The sequence below is a fragment of the Nilaparvata lugens genome, chromosome 2 (assembly GCF_014356525.2).
Source record: "Nilaparvata lugens isolate BPH chromosome 2, ASM1435652v1, whole genome shotgun sequence".
In the NCBI taxonomy this organism is placed as follows: Eukaryota; Metazoa; Arthropoda; class Insecta; order Hemiptera; family Delphacidae; genus Nilaparvata; species Nilaparvata lugens.
Window position 1 is genome coordinate 77,315,871 of NC_052505.1, and position 19,188 is coordinate 77,335,058.

Sequence of the window (19,188 nt, forward strand, 5' to 3'; positions counted from 1 at the left end):
AATCCCAAGTTGAATGGAATATCCTCAAGTAGCCTTCAATTATCCTGATTTTAATATATTGTTTCTATTTTCATAAAAGCAACTGTGAATCCAGTTTTTTGAAACTAATTAGTGGTGTATTAGTTGTCTCAATAAATTTGTGTATGGTAGTATAGTATCGAGTGACTTGGCTGGCTCAGGTCTGGTGTCAGAGTTTTTAGGTCGCAAGTGAGCAATTTCAGGGCCTCTGACATGACCTAACGACTGCTTTTTAGGCAGCTGTAAATTATAATGCTGTCGATAAAAATTTATCGAGGCTTTGCAACAGGTTAACAAAACGTTTTTGTAGGTGAATTTTTCAAAGTTTTTCGATTTGGATACTGTCAAGTTATCAAAATGAAAAAAGTTGTCACAGGGATTTTTTTCCGATTATCACTTTTTGAGATATTGGCGCACAAAGTTTTAATTTTTGGGACATAGCATTTCAAATTCGGTAAGAGAAAAATTTATGAATTTTTGAGGAAAAATAATTATACATAGTGTTTTTGATTGGATAAGAAATCCTGAAATTAATAATGAGAGGATTTTCTATAACTTTTAATAACTCAACACAAGTTTAAGTTATTTTCGTCGTTTTTTGAAAAGGAATAACTCAACTTTATCAAAAATCGATATGTTCAGGAATTGGTTTTTATTCAAACAATAATTGATAGCAAGAAAAATTCCTCAAAATTCCATAAATATTTATCTTTTACTGAATTTGAAATGATCAGTCCCAAAAATTTGAACTTTGGCGCTCGTATCTCAAAACGTAACAATCAGCAAAAATTGTTCTCCTGAGAAAACTTTTTTATTTTGATAACTTGATAAAGCCTATATAAATCAAGAAACTTTAAAAATATTATCAGAAAAAGTTTTTATTAGCCTGTTGCACAGCCTCAATCTTATTCAAGCATGGATTTTTACAAACCATCTCTGGGGATGTCATGCCCATCAAACTTTAAAAATAAGTTACACTCAACGAACTGCCTGATGTAATAAGTATATCGACGAAGGTAGCCCACCATGAAAACAAATTCAATAAAATCCTTTCAACTATGCTTCATAGAGCAATTGGTAAGCTGCTAACTTTTTTGTTGATAAAATTGGTGGGCAACCCATTTTTCATCAAGTTCATCTTCTATTCTTGCGCTTACAGATGCGTGAATCGTCACCGTGTCACACGGGAGCGTGACAATTACCCTATTCAAGCCGTTATTCAATGCTTAAAATCAACGGCTGTACCACCTGACGATTCACACAAGGCTTACTTACAGGATGGTCATTAAATAAAAGAGTAGAGACTACTATTATACATACAAGTGTCCCATGGAAGGTATAACAGCCGATGACCGCATATTATTTACATGAAATTTGTAACAAAAAATGTTTAGTAAAATTTTCTTATATCGATCTTAGTTTTCGAGATATATAGATTTTTCGATATTTTTGAATAACTATTTAGAAAACTATCATTCAAAATCCAATTCTAAGGATATGGCTGGAAAGAGATTTACCGTAGGCTATATAATTTATTTCTTTGACGTTTTAGATCTTTTTATGAGCGTTCTGTTTGAAATTTGGCTTTGAACTCTTTTGGTTTTTTTCAACTTTGAGCACTCATAAAGAGTTTCAAAAACGTAAAACAAACGAACAAAATATGAATCTTATTAGAAATTCCTTCCTCTTTTTTACCACATCCTATTAGAATTGAATTTTGACGGATATAGTTGTCTACTTATTGACGTTTTTCAAAAACATCGAAAAATCTATATACAGTAAGAAAATCCCACTATAGTGACGAGGTCCACGTTATAATAGCAGTGTTTGATTAGCAATAATGGTATTGATATCCTTGTCTAAATCATTCAAGAAAGCGGATAGCGCTATCTCTTTCTCGTTTTACTCTGTTGCCAGATCGTCTTTTAACAATGTAGAATTGATAATTAACAAAATATTTAATTAATTATTGAATTATGAATTATAATTATAAAAATTCATTATGAAATTATTAAAAAATATAATTTATTGCTCAGTAAAATATAATTTGATTTTTTTAAACGATAATGAACCGTTAATACTACATTAATAAACCTGTATCAGCTATTTTCTATAGAAGGCATTGACAGGACAGAGGATCGGCAACGTTGTTCTTCTATCTTTCTCAACTCTCATTATAACGTGGACCCCAATAGACCTTTTTTTGTTGAAAATGTTTTATAGAATCTATGGTCTTTGGCTGTTAGACCTACATAGGCCTATACACTTTTCGTGGGACACTCATCCGTATATTATAATAAGCTGATATGTACCCGTGTTGATCTGTTGTTGCAATTTGTTGTATTTGGTAGATAGTAAATTTACTCAAAATAAAAATATTTGCATGCTACTACCTATTATAATGTATTTTATTATGTTATTTTACTGGAAAGCTACCTATCAGGTTTTTGTTTTTCAATTTTATATATCTTTTTAATTAATTATGCTCATCTTGCTCCTAAGTCTTCTCTGACCCGCGCTCGGTAGGCCTAGTCTAGAGGAAGCTTCCCCCCCTGCAGTCCGTTTTACGGTGGATATTGTTTAGCAGCTTAAATTATAACGCCCCATGGGGTGGGTGCTTAGGCTATTTATAACGCGTTTAATGTTTAATTTAATTTTATTATTACTCTAATAGTTTTCATTTACTTGGTTCTTGACAATAAATTGACAAAATGAATATTGCCAAATGCCAGATAAAATTAATTTTGTAATTTAAAAATTTACATTATCGATATCAAATTTCGATAATATCGAAACCAAAACAATAATGACAAAAAATACTGTAGTTGAGAAACTCCAATCTATTTATTATGAAATATAGTTTGTAGAACTATTATAGGTATAGAATAGAAAAAGAGCGTCAAAAATTGAAAAAATATCGAAGTATCGATAGGAAATAAACTATTATAATTAAAGGAATAATGACAATCGATACATCAGTAATAAAACATCGACAATAAATACCTATCGGTAGGCTAACATCAATGTCTAGAATGTCGAATAGCGATGCTTGAATATCGATGATTGATATCAAACAGACCTTGAATGAAATTCATCATAATCATCTGTTTCATCTCTTGCCTCTTGAGTTGAGTTTGAGTCTTCCCTTGTGTTGTTGTGTTGTGTTGTGTCTGTTCTGTTTGCAGGTTAGAATTGGTTGGAGAGTACTCCTTTGTTTATTATCAAGATATTCGTTTAAATAAAATATCCAATCGAGTTTTACATTCATATTAGAATTATAAAGTCCAACTTTACAATGCATAATTATTGTTTTTTTAGTATCTTGATGTTAATTTTTGTAAATGTTTCTTTAGCGGCTGTTACTCATCTTCAGCCTGTAACAATTGTTATATCTTTGGATGGGTTTTATTACAAGTATCTAGAGAGAAATATGACACCTAATATTGTGAAGTTGAGAGATGAAGGTGTAAGTGCGCCGTACATGATTAACATTTTCCCAACCAAAACGTTTCCAAACCATTTTTCCATGGCAACCGGTCAGTATGCAGAAGATCATAATGTTCTTGACAATCTTGTATTTGATCCAATTTTAAATAAGACGGTGGGCTATTCTGAGGAACTCTTTACAAAGGGTAATTCAACCGTGCCTTTTTGGGTAAGCATTTTTATTATTAAATATTATTTTGCAGATGTCCATATGAGCTCTAAACTTGTACGTGGGTAACTTTTTGAGACAAATGATAATAAGAAATGAGTGGACCTACAGCTCCACTTTTAAATAAGAAAAAATAAAGGAATAATTTCATCATTTAATTTTTATAGTAGGAACTTTACTATAAAAACAGGCTTGTACCGTTGATTCGTTAATCTGTAGTTAACTCATTTTATATAGAGCTAAAATCTTATGGAATTTGATTTAAGAACTTCTTTCTTGGCTTGACACGTTCTTATTTTCTTCTATGGAAGAGTTGAGCTCATAGTATCGCAGATAAGTAAAAAACTTGTTAAGCTTAATGTGGTAGTTGCTTTTTGTGTCAATCACTTTTGCAAATACAATTCCCTCTTAAATGATAAATTCTCACTCATTGTAAACCATTTCAATCCTGAGAGTTGACATTAGAAATCTAAAACCTTATCAATACGTTTTCTTAGTCGTTTATATAGGGACCAATCCTTAGGCCCAACTTAATCAAACTGATGTGACGTAAATTATAGTACGGAAGTAACGTGGCGTGGACATTATCCATTTACTCGCCATTGCTATTAGTCCAGGCAATGAATGCTCAAAAGATGGTATATAGGCCTACTATAGAGGGAAAAGTTGGGGAGACAAATTTTGACCCGGCAGTTCTGTTTAGGGTAGTATGGAGGTAAACATATCAAAAGTCCTCACCCCTACCGCCTGTTCTAATAGGGTGGGGTGGCTAAAAGGTAACATTTTTTGTTTCTCGCATATAACTAAAAAACTATTTATTTTGAGGACTTGACTGTCATAAAACAAATTGAAGTTTACATAATTTCCTACAATATTAATCTCACAACTTTTTTTATATCTGCTCTTGAAGGTGTGACATTTTTGAAAAACACTCCTTTGCCTCCAATTTTTGTATACGGTATTTTTGCTTTTATAACTTTTTAAAAATCAATGGGGAAATCCATGCTTATCATGAGCTTATAGGGCATTGAATTCTCTCCAATTTGATGTATAATTTCACACTTTTACGAATTTCTCTACAACTGTTGCAGCAGCTGTAGTATTAAGTATGAAATCTTCAGTCTTGCAAAAATATGTCAATTGGCAAAGAAATATGGAGGGGATGTTTTGTACACAATTTTTGACTTAGCAGCTTTGTTAAGACTAGTTAGAAGGTGAACATATGAAAAGTCCCCATTCCTAACTCATGTGCTAAAGGGATGAGAGTGGTTTGAAAGTTGCATTTTTTATAGCTTTTTGCTTCCACACTCATATTTTGGGAACAATGCGTTCAACTGACATAACTAACTATTCAAAAATGAAGCTTGATTCGCTTAATTTTTTGTTTAGTGGAGTTTTGTGATATTCCCAACAGTTCCCGAGATATTTGCTTTTGAAGGTGTGTAATTGTTTAAATAACAGGTATTCATCTCGGGAACTGTTGGAAATATTACAAAACTCCACTGAACAAAAAATGAAGAGAATTTATCAAGCTTTATTAATTTGTCAAAAATTGTGTTCAAAACATCCTCTCCATATTTCTTTGCCAATTGACCTATTTTTGCAAGACTGGAGATTTCACACTTAATACTACAGCTGCTGCAACAGTTGTTGGAAAATTCGTAAAAGTGTTAAATTATATATCAAATTGAAGAGAATTCAATGCCCTATAAGCTCATGATAAGCATGGACTTTTCCCAACGATTTTTAAAAAGTTATAAAAGCAAAAATATACAAAAATTGGAGGAAAACGTGTTTTTTCAAAAATGTCACACCTTCAAGAGCAGTTATCTCGAAAACTAGAGGAGATAGAAAAAAAGTTGTGAAATGAATATTGTAGGAAATTATGTAAGCTTTAATTTGTTTTATGACAGTCAACTCCTCAAAATACATAGTTTTCGAGTTAAATGCGAGAAACCAAAAAATGGTAACCATCCACTTCCACTTTGGTGGGGACTTTTGATATGTTTACCTCCTTACTACCCTAAACAGAACTGTGGGGTCAAAAATTGTCTGTCCAACTTTTCCTTTTATAACCTTTCCTTGACAGGATCATGAGAAAGGACGAATGAGTGAGTCAATTTTGTTGTCCAACGAACTTGACATGTAAAAAGGTTCGAAGAATAAGTGTTCAAAATTTGAAGCTCAATTATTTCTAAAGTTATTGTAGGTTAGAACATATAAACAGATGGACAACGACTTTGGCCTTCAGTTAGCCAAAAGTGAGAACTCTCTAACGCTCTTTCAAAAATATTGTCCTTCAATCATAGACAAATGATTACTAGAAGTAGCAGATTAATTATCTAATCGGTATCCTTATTCAATTTTGTCACACATTCAAATATTAAACAATTTTAATTAAATAATTTTCGATTTGCAGATAGTCAACGAAAAGTCTGGTAAGAACAAATACAGTGGAGTGATGATGTGGCCAGGTGGTGATTACAGGTACCAAGGACTTTTACCGACGCATCAAAAATCTTTTGATTTGGCCTGTGATTTCAATAAGAGGATAGATATAGTGATAGAATGGATAACGAATAGCTCGACACCAGCCAATTTAGTTTTTCTGTACATTGAAGAACCAGACTCAACCGGCCATAAATTTGGACCGGATTCAGTTGAAGTTGATAACTCGTTGCGGAGGGTTGATGAAACAATCGGATACCTGGAGTCAAGTCTGAAAAACAATAAAGTTAATAACTACAATTTGATTATTATGAGTGATCATGGAATGACTCCAATAAGCTCATCAAAACTGATCGATTTGACAAAATTCTTGACAAACAATACCTATCATTTTGACACTGTTTCGCCAATTCTCGGAGTTACTGCTAACAAAGGTAAAATTCATTTAATTCTATAATTTCGCAATTCACTTTCTTCAATTTTAAAACAGCAGCTTTCAAACACCTAAGATGTTGGTTTTGTGAGAATAAATTAATTATGAATACCGATAAAACCAATATACAATTTAAACTAATGAACTACAACTTAATATGCAAAAGTTAGAAGTTGACCAACATTTACATACATTAGAATGCAGACATGAGGGAAATGTTATAATATCATGAACTTTCACAAGCGTTACATTAATACAATGCTACCAAACATTAATATAACGTTACATTAATATAATTGTAAAACCAAATTCATCATTCCCGTTCGGTAGGGTATATGTAAAGAAGTGATTTTGTATCTTAAAAAAATATATATGAAAGCAGCAATTACTTCTAGAGATGAGGTTTAAGAGGTGAAGTTCTCCTAGAGATAAAGTTGAAGTTTATGCATGTGAAAGTGTGCATGAATGAGTGGTTATTATTGATGCATTATTTATTGAAGTGTTTCCGCTCTGGGTAGCTCATAGGGAAAATAATTGGTTACCGTATTGGTTTTTGTGATGTATCTCTAATTTATTTACGTCAATGAAGATTTTCATTAAGGAAAACTGATAATCCAGGCTTCTTTACAACTCTCTATTGAATAGTTTCTTTTGAAAGATTTTTTATAAAAATTATCCACTTGAATATCCACAGAAATCTAATGATTATCTGTCTTATATATAATCTAATGATCTTATCTACTTATAGTTATTGGTTCTATTGAGTTGTAACGTATTTCGCCGTTAATTTCAAGGATTTGAGGAAGAAGTAGCAGAAAAACTGAAGAAGGCTGCATCTGAAAAGGATTCACATTTCAAGTTTTACAAAAGAGATGACATCCCAGATGATTGGCGATACAAGAACTCTTTTAGAGCGCCACCTTACATTCTAATCGCTGATCATGGCTATGCATTCAATGATGCCTACAAAAGTATTGAATGGTACGCAAAGAACGCCAACAGAACTCGTAAGTTGGACACTTAACTACCTATCGTGCATTCTCTTAGTATCAAAATCCCTATAGCTCATATTTTACAGCTAAAGGGTATGAGCAATTTCTTATGATTTGTAGTCTTGTATAGATATTTATTTATTTATTCTTACAATATAGATTGTTCTACAATATAGGGTATGAGCAATTTCTTATGATTTGTAGTCTTGTATAGATATTTATTTATTTATTTATTTATTCTTACAATATAGATTGTTCTACAATATATATGAATCTACAATATAGATTATTCTTACAATATAGATATTTATTCTTTACAATATTCTTACATATATAGTTAATGGATTTAGAACCCTCTACTAAAGAATTTAGATAACTTCCTTTTGCCTTGTCAAAATTGCTTGCTATAAACCAACAAACATCATCCACAGACCTCAATAACTGCATTTGGGCTTCCATGATAACAGAATAAAAATGATTTCTTGCCTTATTACAGTCTTCTAAACAATTGAACGCAAAATGTTGCTGTTCTGGGAATTTCTTACACAACTGTTACGTCTTCTTTATTATGCCTTGATGTAATAGACGCAAAGGATGTTATGTGTGGTTTTGGCAAAACAAGGAGTGCATAAGGCTCAATAAATATGTTACATCTTTCCCATCTCTCTCGAAGTTGATCTCACAAGTTAGCTTTCCAGATTTTAGCTCCTTGAATTTTTTCGAGGGGGTAGGCTATTTCAAATCAATGTGCCCTGTTGAATGACTTTGGACCTTGGCTCACACGAAAAACCCTGTTTTTGACAAAATTTTCGCTATTTTAGCCGCCATTTTGAATTGCATTTGATCGAAATTGTTCGTGTCGGATCATTATAGTAAAAGGACCTTTAGTTCCAAATTTCAAGTCATTCCGTTAATTGGGAGATGATATATCGTGTACACAGACGCACATACGCTCATATACACACACACACACACACACACACACACACACACACACACACACACACACACCACACACACACACCACACACATACAGACCAATACCCAAAAACCACTTTTTTGGACTCAGGGGGCCTTGAAACGTATAGAAATTTAGAAATTGGGGTACCTTAATTTTTTTCGGAAAGCAATACTTTCCTTACCTATGGTAATAGGGCAAGGAAAGTAGAAATATATATGAAAGCAGCAATTACTTCTAGAGATGAGGTTTAAGATGTGAAGTTCTCCTAGAGATAAAGTTGAAGTTTGTGCATGTGAAAGTGTGCATGAATGAGTGGTTATTATTGATGCATTATTTATTGAAGTGTTTCCGCTCAGGGTAGCTCATAGGGAAAATAATTGGTTACCGTATTGGTTTTTGTGATGTATCTCTAATTTATTTACGTCAATGAAGATTTTCATTACGGAAAACTGATAATCCTGGCTCCTTCACAACTCTCTATTGAATAGTTTCTTTTGAAAGATTTTTTATAAAAATTATCCACTTGAATATCCACAGAAATCTAATGATTATCTGTCTTATATAATCTAATGATCTTATCTACTTATAGTTATTGGTTCTATTGAGTTGTAACGTATTTCGCCGTTAATTTCAAGGATTTGAGGAAGAAGTAGCAGAAAAACTGAAGAAGGCTGCATCTGAAAAGGATTCACATTTCAAGTTTTACAAAAGAGATGACATCCCAGATGATTGGCGATACAAGAACTCTTTTAGAGCGCCACCTTACATTCTAATCGCTGATGATGGCTATGCATTCAATGATGCCTACAAAAGTATTGAATGGTACGCAAAGAACGCCAACAGAACTCGTAAGTTGGACACTTAACTACCTATCGTGCATTCTCTTAGTATCAAAATCCCTATAGCTCATATTTTACAGCTAAAGGGTATGAGCAATTTCTTATGATTTGTAGTCTTGTATAGATATTTATTTATTTATTCTTACAATATAGATTGTTCTACAATATAGGGTATGAGCAATTTCTTATGATTTGTAGTCTTGTATAGATATTTATTTATTTATTTATTTATTCTTACAATATAGATTGTTCTACAATATATATGAATCTACAATATAGATTATTCTTACAATATAGATATTTATTCTTACAATATTCTTACATATATAGTTAATGGATATAGAACCCTCTACTAAAGAATTTAGATAACTTCCTTTTGCCTTGTCAAAATTGCTTGCTATAAACCAACAAACATCATCCACAGACCTCAATAACTGCATTTGGGCTTCCATGATAACAGAATAAAAATGATTTCTTGCCTTATTACAGTCTTCTAAACAATTGAACGCAAAATGTTGCTGTTCTGGGAATTTCTTACACAACTGTTACGTCTTCTTTATTATGCCTTGATGTAATAGACGCAAAGGATGTTATGTGTGGTTTTGGCAAAACAAGGAGTGCATAAGGCTCAATAAATATGTTACATCTTTCCCATCTCTCTCGAAGTTGATCTCACAAGTTAGCTTTCCAGATTTTAGCTCCTTGAATTTTTTCGAGGGGGTAGGCTATTTCAAATCAATGTGCCCTGTTGAATGACTTTGGACCTTGGCTCACACCAAAAACAATATTTGCGATAACTCAAGGTATTATTTCTATTACTTTGCTGCAGACAGTGGAGGAATACTTGAAAAATCGACTTAATCAGTGTACACTCAATGGAGGTTGCCATTCTACTGAAATCATTTTCAATGCTGCATGAAAAATCCCATTAATGTTCACTTTAATAATAAAATTCTCTAGATATTATGTTCAATTACCATAGATTTTTAGATGAATAGAAATATGTTACTAAAGCTGGGTTAAAGGTGGGTTACTAAACCTGTAGTTTATTCGGGAGACTGTATTATCTTATATAAATTTTTTTGAATATTATACAATTATATTGATGTTATGAACTTCTCCATAATTGAACTTAATTGAATGAACACTGTTCCATTTGCCAACTCCACTTTATTCATACATTTAATAAAAGGAATGCAGTTTCGTGAGCAGATGCATCAGTGTGAAGATGTGTTGTTTTCTACGCGAAACAGCTAGTCCTGTTATTAAATTAAAAGTGGAGTTGACAAATGAAACATTTTTTCGTCTTAAATGTATCATTTTATTTTCTGCATATCATTCTATAAGTATCTACCCCATAAATTCATCACCTATCCCTTATTTAATTTTAGTAACACCGGACTCAATATTTGGCCTGCACGGATATGTGCCGGAAGACGACTGTATGCATCCGATCTTCATGGCAAAAGGTCCTTCGTTCAAGAGCAGACACGTGGTGAAGCCGTTCAAGAATGTGGATCTGTTTGCGCTGTTTGCCAACCTGGTGGATGCCGACATTAGCGCCTACAGACACAGTGGTGACTTCCGAAGGGTGGCAGACCTGCTTGCTGTTCAGCCTGACCATATCATCAGTCCCGCCAACCGACCGCTCATCGCACCAAGTATTTATATTTTCATGTTTGTTTGGCTGAGTGTATGGCTTGTAGATTGCAATTGAATATTCGAAATTATTGTTGTTTTTTTGCTAGAGTATGGTTAGTAGTTTGCAATATTGTATGTTGTATATATTTACATTTTTTTCTTTGCTAGTATGTGGTTTGTAATTTGAAATTGTATATTTGCAATTATTGTTTGTAGTTTGCAATAGCATATTTTCTTTTTTGTACAGTGCCTGTATAGGCCTATTTTATCTCGTACTTCAGCTTAAAACATTAATTTATAAATGTTTTATAACCTGTAAATTACTTTATTAGCGATAATTTTATTAGAGACGTTCTAACGGTTTGTTATTAACATAATCATTATACATTTTATTTTAGTGAATACAGAGTATTATATATTTCTCTATCATTGACATAAATATCATATCAATAATGTAAGTGTATGGACGTAATGGATAGTTACAATTAGTGGAAATACATCTTGTATTATTTTTTGGGGTTTTTAATGGGTTTATATAGGTAATTAGTATTACTCACTAATCGGCAATGTAGACTTTGTTTAAAAAAATAGCCTATCATTGTTGTTAAGTGTAAGAGTTTTTAAAATGCAAGAATTACTAGGCATCTGGATCTATTTTATCGCCAGTGGAATTTAATTTCAACATATTTGGCTGTAACTTTCGAGAGCATCAAAGGGAAGAAATTCTGGTGCTGTTTAAAAATATTCGGTAATTTTTTCTCACTCTCAAGTATAACATTTTAATCTTCGGCCAAACTATTCTTTGAAAAACTCTGAAAATGCCAAAAATTCAAATCTATTTGGAAAAGTTATGGCGTTTCGATTTGATATTTTAGAGCCCAATTTCTTTTTTAAAGAAAATTCTCATTTGATATTCTAGCCAGAAATTTGATAATATGAATATATTTTTTCATATTTCGCCATTCATACGGTGTACTTTGATTTAAATAAATTTATTACCTCAAAAAAATATAATATATTATAGTATGTAGAGTAGGATACACCAACTTATTAAATGTTGTTGATTAATTCACAACATGATTTTCACAATGATTAATGTCATTAGACTTTTGAATAATTCTGACGTGTTGATTAAACGGTACATTCATTCACCGCCTATCTTAAGTATGATGAATTTCAAGGATTAACGGGTATCATTGCTAGCAATTCTATTGATTGAATTTGACACAATTATTTCCAGTCATTGATAAGAAAAGAATGTTTCTTAACTCAATTTCTAATTGAAGGTGCCCAACGACGTTAGTAGACAGAAGTCTAATAACTTTGGAAGGTGCCTATTACTGACATACTTCTTCTCCTCTTCCATATGATTGAAGAAATTTTTAGTGATTGCTAAAAATAACGATGCTGTTAAACCCCATTTTTATTTGTATGTTTCTATTACTAACATTATTATTCTCTTCTTTCATAGGTATTGATGTAAATAATTGAGCTCTAAATCATATTTTTCGACATCGATGTCTATAATCTCCAGCCTTACATCTCAATTCTAATTCTTCTGGGTGTTGTCTTTATTTATCTCTTTCGTTACTTATTTGTTTCAAATTTGTTAATTCTCACACATTATTTAACACTTCTGTTCTTTTAAAATTGTGGTAGAATTTATTATTCATTGTAGAAGCTTTTACTGTGCTGCCTTATTTTTCTTTTCTTCTCTATTTCATTAATTTTTGTACATAACTTTCTGTTCACTCTTATTAATACTGTATATACACTATTAACTCTTCTGTATATTATACTCTATGAACTTTAACTTTCTAAGCTATTTCATCCGGAATTGTTTCCCCGAATCTCTCCTCTCCTGCTTGAATGATTGTTTCTCAATTATAAACAAATAAACATGTATTTATTTACCAGTTGATTTTATTATTTATCACAACTACTAACCATAATATTTTATCTTCTCAATCAATCAATCAATGGTTATAGTGAACCCAATAGTTTTGATGTTGATAGAGTTTCTTGGAAAAGCACTATCATTGAATTTATTAAGAGTAGGCTTTGAAAACTGAATGTGTAATTGGGCAATCGGCGCATTCTTTTGAGATGCAAAAACATTTTAAATAAAATGTATCTATCTAAAGAAAATAGTTTTGACATCTTACCATCATTGTTAATATTTATCTTGCCTTACTACTAGGCAAGCCTGGGTTATCAGTGTTCAATAATAATCTCTTACTCATAACTCATTTTCTTAATGTATGAAAAATATTTTATCAGACAGTTGTTGCTTCGAATGATACCATAATGATATCCGTATACTTCAATCTAGCAGAAATATTGTGACTTTTAACACTGCTATGAATTGGCTGCGCCAATTATGCTGTATCATAAATTATCAGAGATTATACAGTATTCTAGTCAAGAACTGAAATAATATTGTAGTCTTGAAAAAGTTATTAACTAACTTCAAAAAATTGTCAATCTATAGAAAATACAGCTCTGAGAGTAGGAGATATCTTTTTCATAAAAATATTTTTTTGCTATCTTCAAGTACTGTAGTTGATAATATTCAATATTATGACAGTAGGTCATCCAAATGAGACATATACCTTAGACGAATGCATATTTTTATAGATATTCTGAATGAGATATTTAAATTCAGCTCATCTTTGCCTATAAAGTAATCCAGTTAGCTGAATTATTGATCTTTATCGTTAACAACCTTGAAAACGTTATCTTGAAAGGTTATCCATAAATTGTTGTTTTTTGAAACTCATTGCAAGTGAAATCAATGATAAGTACCTAAATACTACGTTAATATTGTTCTTGTCATCAAACAATAAATGTCTGGTACTACCTAAAAAAGTTTAATCGTGATTAAAAAAAATTATTCTTATGCTATTCGTATCATCCTCGTTCAAATTAATTTCAAGCATTACCATTAATTTTTACCATTTGAATTATTTCTGCTGAGTCGCATTGTATTGGACGATTTACACATTGTTTCAATATGGTTTGAAAATGTTGTATTCTTTGAAGCTATTGTATAAGCTAACATTGTATTTTGTTTTATCACATCTATTAAAGCATGTGTATCACAGCAAGTGTTTTTCATTAATTAGTTTTAGTTAGGGGTTACAGTCTTGTTTTTTCAAAATCATTTTTGGCTGAATTATTGATTGAAAATTTGTAACCACTGCGCTTAGTATAATTAACTGATTCACTCTTGTGTTAGTCAAATTAGATAGGTAATAGTTTTAACTTACATCCGAGTACAACTAGTACAGGAACTAGAAATGAGTGCAATTGTTTCATTACGTCTATTTACTATAGCTCCTGTTAGTATGTTACGAAATGTGATCGAATAGAGCATCAGTTGTTGAATTTCAAACGTTATTGTGAATATTGATGAAGTATGATCTATGTAATGTTTGTCTTTTCAGCGTAATTTGATACCATTGACGTATCAAAATAAAATTATGTAGATCTTTCAATACTTTTTGGTTCTCTACTACTTTGTAACATTATATTGTGGTTCAATTGAATAATTTCACAGCGTTTGATTTGTAGATTATATGAAGACGTGTTGGTTCTGAACCTGCTGCCAATTTATCAGAAACTATTCAGAATCATATATATCACTTAATACTATTTCACTTCCAGTCTCAAAACTTTTAAGATGCACCATTCCAAAGACGATTGATCTTTCTCATTCTTCAAACCTTGCCCTGTCTAAAGTTTTTGAATGATTTTTAACCACATTAATACTGAGACAAAGAAAGTTCAGATTAGTTTATTGTCGATAAATTTAACTACAGTATCAACGTAATACTGCGAATTCAACGCAATTCCAACTGCACTATCTTCCAAAAGCGAAAATGATGTAATTTTATGATATTCCATTATAATTTCATTCAAATAACGACTTAATTTCAGTATTTATGAAAACTAATAATATTCCATTATCAGTAATTTTATGAGTTTTTTTCTTTGAAAATCATAACTTTCATTATTTAAAATGAAACGTATTAGTTTGAGGGTGGTTATTAAATTTAATTATTACATCAATTCACACATAAGTTGTGAATACAAAATGGTTAATAGAATGATCTCTTTATTAATTATTTTACGTGAATAATATACCAAATTCTGAATAAAAATGAAATTATTTATTAGGAGATGATGAGATTATGAGTTGAAAAATGATTCCCGGTGATTGAACCAAAATATTATCTTTATTTAATTGTTTTCATGTTTTAGATGATTTACTTCATCTTATATTTTTCTTATTAATCTGGAATCAACATTATTGTATCATAACTAGGCTAACATTTTAAACTTTGATTCAGAAAAATATATAGAAACCAATGCTATATTCGTGGTAATATATTATATTCAATCCAATATTCATGGTAATGGTCATGGTATCTGGAGAAATTGGTTTTCACATTGCTTCTCGAAATGTGATATTTCACAAGCTTATTCATGGTGAAGGTGAGAAACTAGTTTTCACTACTATTTACTTCTGTTTAAAATGTGGTAATTCACTAATCTGCAAATTGTCTAAGAAGAATCTATTAATTTAAAATCTATTCCATGTTCTACTGTTGGAGATTTTTTAATTCCCAATTTAATTAAGATAACTTCTTAACACCATCGCAGGCTAAGTGCGAGATTGATAAAATAACGGGAACGGGAAGATTTTCATTATAGAATTGGTTTTGACATTGTCTCGCACCCATTAAGGTGCGTACAGATATACGGGCCGCGAACATGAGCAATTCATTTTTAATCAGCTGACTATATGTATTTTTACAGAAACGGTAAGATACAGATATAAAAAGCTTGGCATCAGCTGATTAAAAGTGAATTGCTTATGTTCGCGGCGCGTAAATGTGTACGCACCTTTAAACATCGGTGGTGCAACAACATCCAACATGAGTTCAAAATCAATTTGAAGATAGAATTTAAAATTAACTTACAGTTGGTATTAAAAAATAGTGCTTTGTGGAGAAAAACATGATAAAAACAAATAATGATAGACGAGTGATTGAATATCATTTGTAGGTTTATTCTCTTCTGACAAGGTGGAGGGGAATATTAATTTTTCAACACCGTTTCCATAATTTGTCTATGCTTGATAATTGATTTAAGAAAAATAAAAAGAACATTTCCTCTTTTTAACGTGTTATGTTTCACTTTTTCAGTTGTAGCAGTAATTTTCGGCGTCCTAAGTGTGTTGGTAATAGCTTCGCTATTCTTTGCGATCCGCTATTTTAAATCGAAACCCACCGAATCTATAAAATGGATAACTCCTGGACCAAGGTTCGTAAACAATATTTGCTTGGTGCTATTAATTTTTTTCATTATTAGTCTTGAAGCTGCGGTGCATTTTGATAGTTATTGAATTATTTGCTCAACATGATTTCCCAACTAACTTCCCAATCTAAAAAGGTTTTTATAATTAAAATAAATTTTTTTTCTATTATAAATTATCTATTCAAATGATAGTATGTTGATTATTGGTAGATTTTATGGAAATCTATAAGGAAAGAATCGTCTTATACATTTAGGGGATAGAAAATTCACGAATGTCGCATCATCACGTCAGAACTACTGAACTAATTAACTTGAATTTTAACTTGAACTGATCATCTGCTAGGTCAATAATAAAATACTCTAAATATTGTGTTTGATGTTTCTATTTTTTTAGGACCGTCTACACCTGAAAAGTTAAATATACTATGAAACACGTTGATATCAGATTGTTACTATTCCAAGACATGTTAAATAGCAAAGTAAAACTTTTTTTAGTAATTTATTATATTGAACATTTTTTTAATACTGTTTTTAGTTTACTACCTGCTGGATATAATTTCATGATATCTATGGGAATATTGCTGTAACCTCTGCTACAAAAATATTGATGCACAGCTATCTACTATTCAGTTCAATCCTCGTCACGAAGGCCTATTGTTTCGGAACAATTACGATCTTGTAATATATTTTGTGCCGGTTGCACCAAAGCCGGTTAAATTTTAACCGTGATCAATTCCACGAGAAAAGATCAAAGAAACCGTCTTTTCAAAAACGCCTTTCACTGATTGGTTCTCGTAAAATTAATCACGATTAAAATTTAACCGGCTTTTGTGCAACCAGGCTTATGATTGTAAAAATCTAATAGAAAATTGTTTGTTGTATACTATCTTTACAGAAGTCACAATACGACGTACAATGTTGAGTACACAGCTCTCGAAGACTGTCATCTACTAGCGGTGGTATCAGAAAGCGATGAAGCCACGTAGCAATGAAGTGTCTTCAGCTGAATTTGACGGTAAAATTTAATTTCTTAAGAACTTTGAATAATCTCCAAACACCATAATTCATTCATTCATTTGAGTTACTAATTAGAACTAGTTTCAACATTGATAATTTGGTTAAATCAAGTTATAATTTGGCAAAATAATTTTAGTTTATTCAATCTTCGTCGTAGTTTATTGAATAAATAAAGATGGATGATTTGAGTCAAGTTTTTATGATTATCATTACTTGTTAACTCGTAGATAATTCAGCAAAGATATAAATCTCGTCTAGAGCAATGGAACAAATATGCTGCTCTCATCCCGAGGTTTATCAAAAATTTAGGGAGCGCAAAAACATATTCTGTCGATTCTGAACTTTAGTGCGGCTAAAACATTTAAATCCATATTAGTAGATGATTATAAATAACTCATATAACTAAATAAGGTTTGGTTGCATTGTTTCATGGAATTCTCTTATTAGATTCGTCCTGAATGGTTCCTGGTATTGAATGCGTTTTAATCAAAGCGTGCTTGGTTGAGAATGTTCTTCAGAATCGTTCACAAATTCTCTTCCAAAGCTCAACCTGATTTGATAGGATTTTATTTATCAGTAAACCACGGGCTACAAGAACAAGCCAACCTGAGTGAATAAGACTGTAGATTTTGTTTATTATAAATCGAAGTAGAAATAGAAAATAAGTAATGCTTTTCAACGCTGGTTTGTATACTTAGTTTCGAGTATGGAGTCTTAAAATAGAGTTATCAGCAATTTATATTATTTGGTGTTTTAAAAAAATGAAATGAGAATAATATTAAATTGAACGTCCTACTCATACCAACTGATGGCAAATTATATTATGAAGAATAATACTCTATTATTCAATACAGTTATATAGTGACATAAAAGTATGATTTGTGACTGATTTTTTGTTAGCATGATTTTTTCAACAATTTCTGTTGCTTTATTCCTACACCTCAATTGATAAGAACATAGTTTGTGTTTATTATTTATTAGGTTAGCACGAACAATACAATTATCGGAAAAGAAAAAAAACAGGCTAAGTTAGGCATACTAACACAAGCTGAAACATAATACGGTTTTTGCTTATTCCGGGCTGAAAAATGCGGGTGAATTTTATATATTGATGTTTTGATACCTTACCTTGGGTAACTTATTTGTTACTTATCCTCTTTCTGATTGTCAGATGTGTATTAAATTGAACAATTGACGAAGATTGTATTTCTTGAATGCATTCAAGACAAACCTGATACAGTTTGTAATGTTTTTCTTATCTTCCATTTGCAGAATGAATGCATCCAGCTGCTTTCAGAATGGAGCAAATCTCTCCAAGAGAATCTCCAACAAATAATTTTTCCAATTTGGAAGACCGACCAAATATTCATCCCATTCGTCTCCATCCTCTCGTGGGTAATTTTCGTAATAATTACAGTATTATCAAATACGTGAGTATGATTTCTTAAAAAAGTATCATTTAACGATCTACCCTCCAACAAATAATTTTTCCAATTTGGAAGACCGACCAAATATTCATCCCATTCGTCTCCATCCTCTCGTGGGTAATTTTCGTAATAATTACAGTATTATCAAGTACGTGAGTATGATTTCTTAAAAAAGTATTATTCAACTTCTACCAGGCTACGTCGATCGAAAAATATTTTAATTGTAAGTTATCATTGCTCCAAGGGTTGAGTACTTAGTCACGCATATCGATGTAATTTTAAAATGTTTATTGTTTCTATATTTTAAATGTGATATACGTCACTTGGTTCAATTCGAACTTTATTCTGTGATATTATTTATTATTGTGATTGTTATGAAGATTGCATTAGAAAATTTGTAACTTAATAAAATCGTCATGATCTCTTAATGATGA

The 19,188-nt window shown here is 31.4% G+C and overlaps 1 protein-coding gene across 3 annotated transcripts; it reads left to right on the forward strand.

Annotated features, from left to right (window-relative positions):
- The first annotated feature begins 3,130 nt into the window (after window positions 1–3,130).
- Window positions 3,131–19,186, forward strand: LOC111060251 (ectonucleotide pyrophosphatase/phosphodiesterase family member 5). 3 transcript variants are annotated; one of them, XR_005570562.1, is made up of 8 exons: window positions 3,144–3,673; window positions 6,093–6,555; window positions 7,349–7,561; window positions 10,739–11,008; window positions 16,199–16,316; window positions 17,206–17,325; window positions 18,600–18,659; window positions 18,809–19,186. XR_005570562.1 is itself a non-coding variant. In XM_039421769.1 (7 exons), the coding sequence occupies exons 1-6, from the start codon at window positions 3,314–3,316 to the stop codon at window positions 17,294–17,296; spliced, it is 1,515 nt and encodes a 504-aa protein (XP_039277703.1). In that variant the 5' UTR covers window positions 3,131–3,313; the 3' UTR covers window positions 17,297–17,325; window positions 18,600–18,793. The 3 variants fall into 3 exon arrangements, 2 of the variants coding, with proteins under 2 accessions (XP_039277703.1, XP_039277704.1); XM_039421769.1 differs by lacking the exon at window positions 18,809–19,186 and having other exon boundaries at window positions 3,131–3,673; window positions 18,600–18,793; XM_039421770.1 differs by lacking the exons at window positions 16,199–16,316; window positions 17,206–17,325; window positions 18,600–18,659; window positions 18,809–19,186 and adding an exon at window positions 12,460–12,904.
- Window positions 19,187–19,188: the final 2 nt, after the last annotated feature.